Source organism: Erythrolamprus reginae, chromosome 3 (genome assembly GCF_031021105.1).
Source record: "Erythrolamprus reginae isolate rEryReg1 chromosome 3, rEryReg1.hap1, whole genome shotgun sequence".
NCBI classification, from domain to species: Eukaryota; Metazoa; Chordata; class Lepidosauria; order Squamata; family Dipsadidae; genus Erythrolamprus; species Erythrolamprus reginae.
In genome coordinates, this window is record NC_091952.1 from 124,426,684 (window position 1) to 124,441,923 (window position 15,240).

Sequence of the window (15,240 nt, forward strand, 5' to 3'; positions counted from 1 at the left end):
TCACTGAAGGCTCCGGACCTCTGATAGGCCTGTTGGGCTGTTTTTCACCGTCCCCTGGGATCAGGAAAGCCTCCTGAAATCTGATGGCGAAAAGGGCCAAAAGTCAGCTGGAGCTGACATAGGGTGACATCTCATGTGCCCTCAGATATAGTTCCATGTGCCACCTGTGGCACACATGCCATAGGTTCTCCATCACTGTACTAGAACATCTCTAGCAGCATAGTATTGGTTGTGGCTTGTTCTGTAAACCATGTATAAAGATACTATGGCATGGAAATTAATGATATTAATTGAGAACAGAAACTTTGTTGTTAAGCGATGCTCTCATAAGTAAGAAGAAAAATCCATGTTACCGTGACAGTTGGCTTTGACAGTTTCAGCAGTCAGTCATCGATAGCAATAGCATATGCCCCCAATAATCTAAGTCCTCATTTTACCGACCTTGGAAAGATGGAAGGCTGAGTCAACCTTGAGGCTGGTGAGATTTGAACTGCCAAATTGCAGACAGGTTGCCATCAGCAGAGGCAGAATTGCCTTCTACCCACTGTGCCACTATGACTCTGAATGCAATAGTTAAGCAAGGGCTATGTGGTTAAGTGATGATTTCCTGCCATCTTCCCCAATGATTTGTGGGAAGCCAACAGAGAAGATTACAAAATCATGAACAGATTACATGACTTCAGGATGCTGCAAAAGTCATAAGTACACAATTTTCTTATAATTGCCTCTTATTCAGCACAATCTTAAGTTTAAACAGTAGAATAACAGTTGAATAAGTGGTTGTTTATCAAGGACCACCCGTGGATGGATAATTGGGTGCATGGATTCTCTCCCAATGTTGATCCAGAACCTTGACTTCATCTCCCAGCTAGTGAATTTAGAACTGGAATTCAAGGGTCAATTTCAGATATTCATAGGCAAGGCTTGATCCAGAAAAGTAAAGCCTACATCCAGTGCCAGGCCATAAGGTCAGCTCCATAGGAAATTGCTCAATAAACTATTTTTGAGATAGGTATGATTAGCTACAATTAGAGCATCTTGCAATTCTGACTATATACTGAACTTCCTTATTGTTCAGTGAATTAGGGAGGCAAATGCAATATCCATTTCTGAATGTTATTTTACTGATCTTGGTTTAAAAGGTTTCCGTACCTTCTGTTTGGGCAACAGTTTCTGCATATCCCCATTAAAGCCGTCATCTTTACTCTAGAATTTTTCTCCTTCCCAAACTGTTCTGGTTTCTGGTAGAAATTTAGCAATTACAAACAACTCTTATTAAATGCATTATTTCATGAATAAAGAAACTCCATTTATTTCTCTGCTCTTCTGGAATTCAAACACATTTCATACAGGCACTTATCTGTTGGTCCGTTATCTCCTTTAACTGCATTTCTCACATTCCTTCTCCACTTAATAAGATTTATTTTCCTAACAGCATGATTTCTATAACAGCAGCCCTGACTGTTAATCAACACAGAATACTTTTGCTTACTTGGGAGCGGCAAGAAAAACCTCAATTTTTCTCTTCGGCAACGTTGAAACTCCACCCTTCTTCCCCACTGACCCCCTGATGTTCCAAATACATCACTACAGTATTTAACCCATTCCTCTCCTTAATATCTTCTTCCAGACACCTGTACTCTACATTTTTGGGCCCTTCTGAATTTAGGGTTAACTCAGTGAGTGTCTGATTCTCCCTCGCTAGATCCTGAACTCATAGCCCCATCCTATGGCTGGCGTCCCACCTGTTCTACTACTTGTAACCCCGGGGCCCCCACTAATTCATAAACACTATCTGAATCCGAGTCCTCAATATCTTCATCATCCTCCAACTGACCAGGAGTATGTACAACACAAACCAGGTCATGAAACACATAGAGATACAGCAGTACATCTAAAAGAATCTTCCGTGTCATTTCATTAAGGTCCACTAACTCCACAATAAAATTCTACAAGATGGGGAAGACTTTTTTAAAGAAAAAGAATGATAAATTACCTACTCTCTAGGACAGTGATGGCAAACCTTTTTTCCCTCAGGTGCCAAAAGAGCATGGCTGTGCCCTATAGCGCATGAACGAGTGCCCACCCCCATAATTCAATGCCCAGGGAAGGCAAAAATAGCTTCTCTCACTCCCCAGAGGCCCTCTGGAGGCTGGAAATGGCCTGTTTCCCAACTTCTAGTGAGCCCAATAGGCTCATGATTCGCCCTCCCCCGGCTCCAAAGGCTTCCCTGGAGCCAGGGGAGGGTAAAAGCACCCCCCCCATTCCCCCAGAGGCTCTCCAGAAGCCACAAATACCTTCCCAGAGCCTCTGTGTGAGCCAAAAATCAACTGGCCGGCACACACATGCACATTGGAACTGAGCTAAGGCAACAACTTGCGTGCCAGCAGATATGGTTCTGCATGCCACCTGTGGCACCCATGCCATAGGTTCGCCATCACTGCTCTAGGATAAGGGTCTTCACCCTTGGCAACTTTAAGGTGGCAGACTTCAATTCCCAGAATTCCCTAGCCGTCTGGCTGGGGAATTCTGGGAGTTGAAGTCCTCCAGGCTTAAAGTTGCCAAGGTTGGAGACCCCTGTTCTAGGAAATCATTTTACCCATTGAAAGCCACCCTCTGGATTTGTATGTGTCTGTCCTTTTGGAACTGTAGTACTAAGAACTGGACCCAGTTCTCCAAATATAGATTCTATCATAAACTGATAGATGTTTTATCAGGCTATTTTTTAGGCTATTTATAATAGCCTTTATTAGATGTATTTTATGATTCTTGACAAATGTATATTTTCTTTTATGTACACTGAGAGCATATGCACCAAAGACAAATTCCTCATGTGTCCAATCACACTTGGCCAATAAAGAATTCTATTCTATTCTATTCTATTCTATTCATCCCTCTTTTATTATAATAAGGGTTTTCAGTTGTTTTATTATTGGATTGTCACATGCTGTTTTTATCATTGTTGTTAGCCGCCCCGAGTCTACGGAGAGGGGCGGCATACAAATCCAATAAATAATAATAATAATAATTATTATTATTATTACTATTATTATTATTATTATTATTATTATTATTATTATTATTTCATAAGTAACTCAAGATGGTGAAAATACCCAATTTTTCTCCTATAGTCTCAACAACAACTGGCCTAAAGTTACCTAGCCAGCTTTCACGCCTAAGGTGGGACTCGAACTCACAGTCTCCTGATTTCTAGCCTATTAGCCCAAATTGGCATCATTATCATAGTAATCAAGCTTACATATACTGGAGATTTCCTATATCTTTTGTGGTTTACTATTACTGTAGGTCTGGATATGCTTCTTTGTTTACTATACTCATTATAAATATTTCAAATTTCACAATTTCTGCCAGAAGCCCTGATTATATTAATCCTAATGTTTAAACAAAACTTACATTTTGTTCTTACTATCATAATTTAGTAATAGTGTGCTCTATATTAAATAGAATTATGGCATTAGTTTTAATATAAATCTTAACATTCTATATTATTATCACAGTCATAATTTCCACTTTTATCCAATCCAACAGGATTTAAAATATTATTGATAATAACAATTATAATTTTATTATGCAGAGCTTTAGATTCTATTATACTGTTTCAAGAAAATGTAATTAAAGAACAGCCAGACATTTCTTTGCAAAAGACATAATTAAAAACCGATGAATCACTGAGAGAACTGGAGCTTAATTGAACAGCTGTTCTAATAAAGAAAGGTCAGATCTACTGTTGGTTACAAGCTGAAAAACCCAGAAACAATTGTTGCTCTGGCTCTCCTGCCAATATTGCATCTTACACCCAAGTTCCTGATTGCTGTTTTGAAGATATGTCTCAAGTACATGAAATTGTTGTCCATGTTTCAGATTAATCTCCCTAGTGCCATAGTGAATGCGGCATCAATTTGGGAGATGCAAGCTGTAGGTCAACCTATATAAAAGCAATTTATTCTCCTTTAATCATGTCTGTCGATGTCGGAGAAAAGCAGGCAGAACTGGGGAACGGATTTAAACAACTAATCAGTTTAGAGTCATTGTATTCCCACAAGCAAGCCAAGTACAATTCCTGCTGAATGTTGTTGCCCTTTTCTGTTACCAGTTCACTGTTGAACTTTAGTTGACAAAATTCTTGTGCCTATGCTTAAATAAATCATCTATGGTGCAACTTTACGAATGATCCTGAATATGTATAATATGCCTGAAGATGACGAGTGGGACCTCATTGAAATGTCTCCAGGAATCTCTGAAACTTACACGGAAGAAACCCAAATATGCCAAGACCTTCATACCTGTACCTGTGAAAACCTACAAAAACTTTTACCTACATATATATAGGTATATATACATATATATGTATAATCTATATGCCTTCCAACTCCTCAAGGACTCTGACACTCTGACAGTGGTATGTTTCATACATACATACCTGGGGAACTGGGAGTAATAACAGCTCTTGACTTAGCAGTATTATTTAGGATATTATTATTATTATTATTATTATTATTATTATTATTATTATCTCCGTAGACTCGGGGCGGCTCACAACAGTGATAAAAACAATACATGGTAACAAATCTAATAATTAAAATCCAAAATAACAGTTTTACATTAAACAGTCTAAAAAGAAAAAAAAACCCAATAGATAAAATACATACACACAGTCATATCATGCACAAAATTACATAGGCAAGGGGGGATGTCTCAGTTCCCCCAAGCCTGATGACAGAGGTGGGTTTTAAGGAGTTTACGAAAGGCAAGGAGGGTGGGGGCAGTCCTTTTTTGGGGGGGAGTTGATTCCAGAGGGTTGGAGCCGCCACAGAGAAGGCTCTTCCCCTGGGTCCCACCAGACAACATTGTTTAGTTGACAGGACCCGGAGAAGACCAACTCTGTGGGACCTAACCGGCTGCTGTGATTCATGCGGCAGAAGGCGGTCTCGCAGATATCCTGGTCCGGTGCCATGAAGGGCTTTATAGGTCATAACCAACACTTTGAATTGTGACCGGAAACTGATCGGCAACTATATTGCCTCATAGTGCTTTATAGTATTCTCTGAGTGGTTTACAATGTAAGCATTATTTGCATATTGCCCCATACAATCTGGGTCCTCGTTTTATGTATGTCAGAAGGATGAAAGGCCCCTTGAGTTAATCTTGTAGCCCTTTCAGCATCAAACTCCAGGTTCTAGGCTACAATTCTATCCACTGGACCACTAGGCAATCTTAAAATGTTCATGGGGGGGGGGGTTTGAACAGTAGCTCATTTGGGTAACACTGAAGAAAAAAATCAACTTTGTTAGTTTACCTTACAAGATTATTTTCATGAAAGGGATGATCTTTTGTGAAAAGATTATTATCTGAGCATTTTTCAATGTAAGCAGGAAGCAATATTTTCAGACTAATTCTTGAGTTCTCCATCTTTAAATTAGACAGTGGTATCACTGTCCTGTTAATTCTTTAATCTTGCTTCAGTGTGCTTAGTTATGTGCAAATACTCCTGCCATCCAATACCTGAGAAAATCCAGTCATTGTCTAATGTGGGATGTAGTTTTTGAATTATGCATTTCAGTGATTTGAGCTGTGTGTTGTACAGTAGATGACAACCAGATATGTTTTGTCTTGTAATCTGTCTTTAACAAGTTCTCTTGAATATCAGCTTGACTATATTTGTATGCCGCCCCGAGTCTTCGGAGAGGGGCGGCATACAAATCTAAGTAATAAAAATAAATAAATAATATATTGATTTGCCCGTTGATCTCATTTGATGGACTGTTCATAGTCTCTCCAAAGCTTGGGCTAGTTCCATTTTCTGGCCATCTCTTCAAGTGTGTCAGAACAAACGTACTCATAATTTAGAGCCTGGCTACAAATAACAGGTTGTGGTATACTGTGGATGGTAGCCATAAGCATGTAAGATTTATATGATCTTTTCTGCGTAATGTGGCCTTAAGATATCCATTGTGAATTGTACCATGACATGAAGGAATGGATTTATTAGACACTGAGATTGGTGACAGATTTGATGATTCATTTTCCTTGGTCCATATGAAATGTCAACAATAAATCTCAAGCAAAAGTAGTGGTTTAAGACTTGAAACTCTAGCTTACCCACAAAGATGTTGGTACATTGTGCCATGTGTATATAACTGATCTGAAAATATATTACAAACAAGAACACCTTGTTTTCCATTGCTTTTATTAGTGTGATATCAGAATTAGGATGCTAGTGTGATGGAAAAAAAAGAAAGGATCAAAGGAGGTTATGTGAAGAAGCGACCCAGCCAATGAGGCTTGTGTTTCCTGTATGAATGGGAAGAGCAATAAACAGGGAATGACCAATCGGTTGTTACAGGAAAGGTGAGCTCCACTACCTTTCCATAACCTTAGGCCTTGTGTTAAACACAAAACCTTCTAAGCACTAAAGGAGATCTCACAGGACTAAAAAAAGACATCAATTATGTAACATATTTTATTTATAACTACTTAAGTCCATGTTTCATTGAAGAAATCCCTGACCAGATACAATAAAGCAAAGCAATAAAAAACACTAATTTTTCAAAAGTTAGAACTGTGCAAAATGATAACAATTAAAGATGAAAACAATAACAGAAACATACTAATTGACAAAGCAGCTTAAATTTATCCTAAATTTTGGTGAAGAAGAAGATACGTTGATTTTGCAAGTTAACTGGATTTAATATCAATCACAATCATTTAGTTTTTCAGTATTGGATTGTCGCACATTGTTTTTATTACTGTTGTTAGCCGCCCCGAGTCTGCGGAGAGGGGCGGCATACAAATCCAATAAAATGAAATGAAAATGAAATGAAATAAATAAACAAAAATAAATATTAAAAAGACCCTCTTTGGATTGCTCCATAGCAAATGGAGCTAAGCACAAATCTTCAAGGAGATGTACATCTCCTTAATTGCCAGGTAGGTTTACAGTATAATCTTTATGGGTTTTTTTAAAAAAAATTCCAGGGCATTGTTCCAAAGGCAAAGTTATAGAAAATCGGTCTTCTTTGGGGGGTTTTGTTTGTTTATTGGTCCTTAATCTCTCACAGAACCACATCAAGTTTTTGAGGAACCTTGGAGTTCCACAGAAAACATTTTTAAACTATTAGTTCCATCATACGAGTTATGAACCTATAAAAGTATAAAGCTTTGTTTGTTGCACCTAGGAGTAGGCTGCTGGGGGTTTGCAGGGGTTTGGGAGAACCTCTAGCTAAGATTCTGTCCAGTTAAGACAACCGCCAAATCCCATTTCTGGTTGGCCCTGGCTACCCCACTCCTCTCAGGAGTCCCCACGTGGCCCATTTTGGATGCAGATAAGTGAGGGCATGCACAAAAGGTTGGCGAGGGTGAAAATTGGCCTATTGGAAGTTTGGAGGTCTGTAAATGGGTCTGTTTCTGGCCTCCAGAGGGTTTCTGGAACCTGGGAAGGCAATTTTCACCCTCCCAGAGGATCAAGGGAGCCCTGGGAGTGCAAAAATTCCCCCCTCCCACTGTGGTGCAGGAGGCTGACTAGGCGACGCCCACCCAGCAACTGGGCGGAGAACCCCTTGCTAAAAGTTTTGAAGCTCACTCCTGGTTTCACCCCTATATCCTTTCACTTTTTCCAATCTAAAATAACATTTTCCCCACCAAAGCTAAAACAGCTGACCGGTCATAAAAGAATTCAGCAGGAAGAAGAGTCTCAAAAAAAAATGGTGTTCTAAGATATTTTTTGCTTTAAACCTTTCTTTAAAACATTATACAGAACTCCAGATACATGGCTATCCCCAGGCAAGATTTATTTCAGTTTATGGAATGATGGGTTGCTGAAGAACTATTACAGGATTTCTTTGCTTCTGGCTAGCTTGGGGGGACTGAACACATCCCAAGAATGCATGAGGTCTTAATGGCAAGAGTTCGTGCTGCTAGCAACAGCGGTAAATTGGAATGTGATCTACGCAAGGCAAGTGTAGCCTTCTGCCATTCATGTAATTCCAAAAATCTTAGCTTATCACCCTGTATTAGTATCTTCTCTTTGGTTTAATATATAGCAAGATGCCATGATATTTAAGAAGGCACTGCATAACATACAGAGTTCACATTTACATGTTTCTCCTCTGCTTCTATGTATACATACATACATACATTCACTACACATGAATGAAACAATATATAGATTGCATCTTACCTCCAACCTAAACACATTACATTTCCCGTTGAGCCAGTTCAAGGGGATGATTGATGAAAGGAATGGGACCTATATCACAGTGTTTCCCAACCTTGGCAACTTGGAGATATCTGGACTTCAACTCCCAGAATTCGCTGGCTGGGGAATTCTGGGAGTTGAAGTCCAACTATCTTTAAGTTAGCAAGGTAGGGAAACACTGCTATATCATATGGGTTTTGTCTTTCTTCATACACTTTAGTCTTTCCCGTTGCTTTTCTGATTTGTATTTTCCCATCCTCCACTTCTTTCAGATTAATTTTGCTGCTGTTCCCATCACTCAGCTGTTGGCATAATTATTTTCAGCTCACGCAGATGTAGTATTCCTGAAGTGCTCATGATTAGAAGACAAGGAACATAAAATGTTCTCCTTCCCTTTGCTGTTGTCTCGTCTTTGATCCTTACAAATGCACAGGTCAGCATGATGCAAGAGGAGAGGGAACCTGCGATTCCCAATAGTTGCAGCTTCTAACATCTCCCAGCATTAGCTGTGCTAGCTGAGTCCTCTTGAAATCTGTAGTTCAGCAAGATCTGAAAATCCACAGGTTCCCACTCTGCAGGTTGCTTCATTGTAGTTAGTGGAGTTGATTGAGCTATTTATATCAGAATTCTTTTTTTTTTAATGTCTGGTATTCTCAAACTAAACAAAAGAATCAGGTTTTTTTTCCCCAGAAACTTCATAGTTTGCTTACGACCATCACACCAATATTATTATTATTATTATTATTATTATTATTATTATTATTATTATTATTATTATTATTTAGATTTGTATATGGTATTTATTAGATTTCTATATGGTAGAAAATTACAGGTATTCCTTGACTTACGATCACAAATGAGCTCCAAATTTCTGTCGCTAAGCAAGACATTTGTTAAGTGAGTTTTGTCCCATTTTACGACCTTTCTTGCCGCAGTTATGAATCACTGTGATTGTTAAGTGAGGAAGATGGCTATTAGGTGGGTCTGTACTTGTCAGAAGATCTCAAAAGGTGATCACATGAGCCTGGGACATTGCAACAGTGGTTAAGTGTGAAAGACGGTCATATAAGTCACTTTTTTCAGTCATGTTGTAACTTTCAGTGCTCTAAATGCTCTAAATGAACTGTTGTAAGTCGAGGACAACCGGTGTACAAAGAAAATAGGATTATGCCAATCCAGCTGTTCCTGCCTGCCATGGAAGAGAAGAGCCTAAGGAAAGAAGGCAACAAATTAGTTCATGGAACCTTAGCAATTTCATTGATTAATGAGAATAAATGACAACATTCATTTGCTTATTCTTCAGGACAGAACTGGCGTCTAGATATGATGGCAATATTTACTAGAAGAGTGATAGACAGATGACATTCTTAATCAGTATTTTTAAATATGTCTGTAGAAAAAAGCTTTGCGTGAGAAATGGCTCTGGGATGGATTAAGCACCCTTTCTCCAGAAGAACAGAAAGAAATGCAGAACCAACATCAGGAAGATCAAAACCAAATTAAGAAACTGGAACAAAATATTCTCAGGTACAACATACATTGTCTTCCTTGTTAATGTAGGAATATAAGCCCTTGGGATCAGAACAATGTTTTTTTTTCTTAATAGGATGGTTAATAATTACATTATATACACTGAGAGCATATGCACCAAGACAAATTCTTTGTATGTCCAATCACACTTGGCCAATAAAGAATTTTATGCTATGCTATTCTATTCTATTCTATTCTAAATAATACTAACTTTTCCGTATAGTCAAGATACCTAAAATGAAACATAGCAGAGTATAAAGAGTGCTAAAGTTATTACACTAGGGCAATGCAGAAAAAAATAAAGAATAAATATTAAGCACTGATCAATTATTGACAAAGTATTAAAACTTCAATCATTCCTAATTTATTAATGATTAGGTAGTGTACATTGGAGGTGGTGATGCTTTGAGAACTGTATGCAACATATGCCAATTAGTGTATATTCAAAGTGACAATAAAATTATTCTAAGTCTAATTTGATAGCTTGCCATTAAAAGAAAATCTGCTAGTAACAAAACAGCAAAAAAGTTTACAAAATTAGATCTGCCAAGACTAACTACGGTCAGATTACAATGAGCCCCCATATAAAAATTACAGGCCAATTAAATGTGTTGCCTAACCTAGGTATTATTACAGGTAGTCCTCGAATTCTAACCACAATTGTGCACAAAATTATGTTGCTAAGTGCAACATATGTTAAGCAAGTTTGTCCCAGTGTACGACTTTTCTTGCCACATTCTTTAAGTGAATCACTGCAGTTGTTAAATTAGTAACACAATTGTTAAGTGAATCTGGTTTCCCCATTGACTTTCCTTGCCAGAAGGTCACAAAAGGTGATCACATGACCCTGGGATGCTGCAACTGTTGTAAATGTCAAGCATCCAAATGTAAATCACGGGACCATGGGAATGCTTCAATGGTCATAAATGTGAAAAATGGTCATACATTGTTTTTTTCAGTGCCATTATAATTTCAAACGGTCACTAAGCTAACTGTTGTTGCAACAGCCAAATCTTTGTGTGACAAATATACTATCAGCCTAGGACTAGCTAATGGTAAGACGTTTGATCTAATTTTACTAAAAGTAATCTAGTATTTATTATAGCTAAAGGCCCCCTGGAATTAAAACTGGTGTCACATTTCCATAACAAATTCTCTATTGTCTTTTGAATAAAGATATCCTATATAGTATAACCATGATGGCAAACCTAGAGCACAAAAAAGTAACCCATTATCAAACCAACATGGGAAGTTCTCTTAATCATGTAATTCTAAAGCAGGTGAAACTATCATTCAAAAGTTCAAGCAGTAACCTGCTTCTACTTTTTAAAACATATTATTTGGAACCATATTTCACTGCCAGACAGCCAGTCTTGAGTTTTAGAGGGGGTTTCCAGTCTTCAGCATAATAGTATTTGAAATCACTTAAGACCTTTAAGGAACCTGCAGGAAATTTTCCTGGAGATAAATTTTAGCTTTAAAAGATGATTGACTTGAGAATAGAGTAAAAGACACAACACATGATTCAGTATTGATTTTACTGTGTTCTGTGCTCTGTAAGCACACTTTAAATAAGATAATACCAACTAATTCTAATTCTAGTAGAATGTGTCACCAATGTGAATCACTTTTACACTGACACTCCCCATCCAATAATCCATTTTCAGATAAACTTTGAAAACTGAAAACGTGTTCAGGCACACGTCTAATAAAAACAATCCAATTCCAAGGAACAAGTCTCAATGCTGCAAAGAAAGGTGTATTTTTATATCACATTTCTCTACAGTGATTAGCATGCTAAAAGGAGACTGTCCAGAATATAAAATGGGAAATATTTCTTTCCATCAGCTTGGCCCATTTCGAAAAAAAATTCAGTAATTCAGATCCTTAGAAGATAATAATGGGACGTGGGCTGAGATTTTGTTTAGCCGATTTTTGCATTTTTCAGCTCACATTTTGAGATCATAGCCCTAACTTAGGCTGCTTCCACACATCTTTTTTTAACTATTTTTTTAAATTTAAAACCTGTATATAGCTTCCCGTCTTTCATAACCATTCATTGGTAAGAGTCTCGATGGTGCAGTGGCTAGAGTGCAGTACTGCAAGCTACTTCTGCTGATCACCAGCAGTCAGCAGTTTGGCAGATTGAATCCCAATAGGCTCAAGGTTGACTCAGCCTTCCATCTTTCCAAGGTCGGTAAAATGATGATCCAGATTGTTGGGGGCAATAGGCTTACTCTCTGTAAACCGCTTAGAGAGGGCTGTAAAACACTCTGAAGCGGCATATAAGTCTAATGCTATTGCTATAACCTGGGCAACTGCCAATCAAAAATTTAACAAATATATAAAACTATTTTAAAAATTGTAAAATACAACCAGTTAAAACAGTACTGCTAGCTACTTCTGCTGATCACCAGCTGTCAGCAGTTTGGCAGATCAAATCTCAGTAGGCTCAAGGTTGATTCAGCCTGCCATCCTTCCAAGGTCAGTAAAATGAGGACCCAGATTTTGGGGGCAGTATGCTGACTCTCTGTAAACCCCTTAGAGAGGGCTGTAAAGCACTCTGAAGCGGCATATAAGTCTAATGCTATTGTTACAATCTGGACAGCTGCCAATCAAAAATTTAACAAATATATAAAACTATTTTAAAAATTGTAAAATACAACCAGGTAAAACTTAAAAAATAAAAACAAGAATAACATGAAGCAGATCCATGTTAACATGCCTTCTGAATTGCCAGAGGTATTGTTCACCACGCCCTGAAATTCTCATTATGGCCCTGATCCTGGTAGTAAGTTTATTTTACCCTGTAACTAATATAATAGCTTAAAAGGGTAACAGGTGCCCTGCCCTTTCTTAGCTATTGTGTTGACTTTATCCATGTTGGTGGGAGTGGGGAGTGCTGTAGAGAAAGGACAAAACCGACCCAGCCCTCTCGAGAGCCTCTGCAAAGTTGCCGCTTTTGTTGCACGGAAAGCTCAGCAAGCCTCTGCCTGCCTTTGCTTCAGAAGGTGAGGAGAATCCCATCTGCCAAGAGTTCCTGAAAGTGGGAAAGCATCTATGCTGCAGCCAATGAGGAGAGACAAAGCACAATCGCATTCTCTGCGTTTCCTTTGGGTTGGCAGCTGAACCAATCTTGATTAAATGATTCAGCATGCAACAATAGCAGCCTCAAAAGAAGCATTATTGGTGTCATAGCTACCATGTAAACAAAGCAGGATTTGTCTGGCACAGCTTGTCCATATGGAACGAGTGCTGGATTTGGGCAGTCCAAGTAACAAGTGTTTCATCTGTTTTCCCAACTCTCTGGCAAAAGTTTTCTACCATTTGAGAATTTTTTAAAAATGAAGATTGCCTGTCAAACTTTCTCCTCAGAGGGAAAAAAAAAAGAAAGTCTGTGTTCTGGCTGGGGAATTCTGGGAGTTGAAGTCCAGATATCTTCAAGTTGCCAAGGTTGGGAAACACTGAAGTAAATGACATGGCCTTGGCCAGAGGTAGGCAAAGTTGGCTCTTCAATGACACGTGGACTTCAACTTCCAGAATTCCTGAGCTAGCATGACTGGCTCAGGAATTCTGGGAGTTGAAGTTCACAAGTCATAGAAGAGCCAACTTTGCCCACCTCTGGTCTTGGCCAATGATGGCGAACCTTTTTTTGGTTGGTGTGCCAAAAGTGGGTGTGTGGGATAGGAATAGTAGGCCTACCACCACTTTTTCTCTAAGCTCTGTTTCCCATTAAGCATGGCATGATGATGTCCTGTTAAAATTTGAAGTGCTAACTCAGCTAGATATAGCATTAGCTCTTAGACTTATATACCGCTTCTTAATGCTTTGCAGCCCTCTCTAATCAGTTTGTAGCATGTTGCCCCCGACAATCTGGGTCCTCATTTTACCAACTTCAGAAAGATAGAAGGTTGTGTTAACCTTGAGACAGTCAGGATTGAATTGCCCACAGTTGGCAGAATTAACCTGTAATACTGCATTCTGACCATTGCGCCACCATGGCTCCTCATATTGTATATGGGTATTGTACATGGATATTATACACGGAAGCAGGCAGTGAATTATCCTGGTGCAATCTCAGTAGTGGGCTGCTGCCCCCATGGGGGGACACGCAATGGTGGTAGTAAGTTTATGCACTATTTATTGAATACTTAATAGTTTTTTTAATTGTCATTCCTTCTCTAGTACTTTTTGTATGATCCTTAATTATTTTTAAAATAGGAAATAATTAAATACTATGTTTTACCCATAAGTGCTTTAATCATTTTAATCATTATCTGGAACTGAACTTTTATAGCAATTAACGAAAATTGAGCTACCTGCCTAATCTGTTATCATACTGAACCTTGTGGATTTAGTACAAAATCTTAACATGTTACTGTGCTCCTCAACAAATAATGTTGTCTATCATTTGTTCTTTTTGTGGCTATTCAAATAATGTGACTCAACTGAAAAAGAGTCCAAGCACCTATTTGAAAACTTATCTTGGTCGGTAAGCCACTCCCATCCCTGGTCACATGATTGTCAAGCCACTCCTACCTGATCACATGGCCATCAAGCCACACTCACAAAATAAGCATGTCGACAGTGTGGCAGTAAAAATTTTGGCAGCCCATCATTGGGCTATCCTAATTCTGGAGCAGACTTTTTCAAACTGGTATCCTCTATCTTAGTTGGGAGTGCAGTTCCCACAGTTTCCAAACCTTCCAATTCTAGGAGTTTGAACTCTAGCCAAGTGCCAAATTGAGAAAAATGGTTCTCAGTCATGTATTCATTACTATTAATGTCACATCTATGCAGGCTTGAGCAAGAAATTGAGGATCTCGAGAAAGAGGAATTGATAATCTCCGTAAAAGAAAAAGCCATTTTGAAGAAGCTTAAATCTGTTGAAAGGACCACAGAAGATATTATAAAGGTCAGCATCTAATTTTAAAATCCTGTTGCCTCTGATACAGTCAACTGATCTGTCAGAAATAACAAATGGACCTTAAGGTTGGCATGGGAATGAAAGCAAGGAAATATTCAAGGCTAGAAACCCCATGTCCAGTCAACGAAGCAGTGGAAGTAATGTGCCGGTGTCTGGAGGCTGTTGGGGCCTGGATGGGTGTCAACACACTCAAGCTCAACCCGGATAAGACAGAGTGGCTGTGGGTTTTGCCTCCCAAGGACAATCCCATCTGTCCGTCCATTACCCTGGGGGGGGAATTATTGACCCCCTCAGAGAGGGTCCGCAACTTGGGCGTCCTCCTCGATCCACAGCTCACATTAGAAAAACATCTCTCAGCTGTGGCGAGGGGGGCGTTTGCCCAGGTTCGCCTGGTGCACCAGTTGCGGCCCTATCTGGACCGGGACTCATTACTCACAGTCACTCATGCCCTCATCACCTCGAGGTTCGACTACTGTAATGCTCTTTACATGGGGCTACCTTTGAAAAGTGTTCGGAAACTTCAGATCGTGCAGAATGCAGCTGCGAGAGCAGTCATGGGCTTACCTAG

At 39.0% G+C, this 15,240-nt stretch overlaps 1 protein-coding gene across 3 annotated transcripts in view; it reads left to right on the forward strand.

Moving 5' to 3' along the window:
* Positions 1–15,240, forward strand: part of PALMD (palmdelphin) — an 88,043-nt gene that overhangs the window by 57,315 nt on the left and 15,488 nt on the right. For all 3 annotated transcript variants that reach the window (XM_070746569.1, XM_070746570.1, XM_070746571.1), the window contains 2 exons: positions 9,612–9,742; positions 14,546–14,660. In XM_070746569.1, the coding sequence (XP_070602670.1) occupies positions 9,612–9,742; positions 14,546–14,660 (246 nt within the window). The remainder of the gene's footprint in view (positions 1–9,611; positions 9,743–14,545; positions 14,661–15,240) is intronic.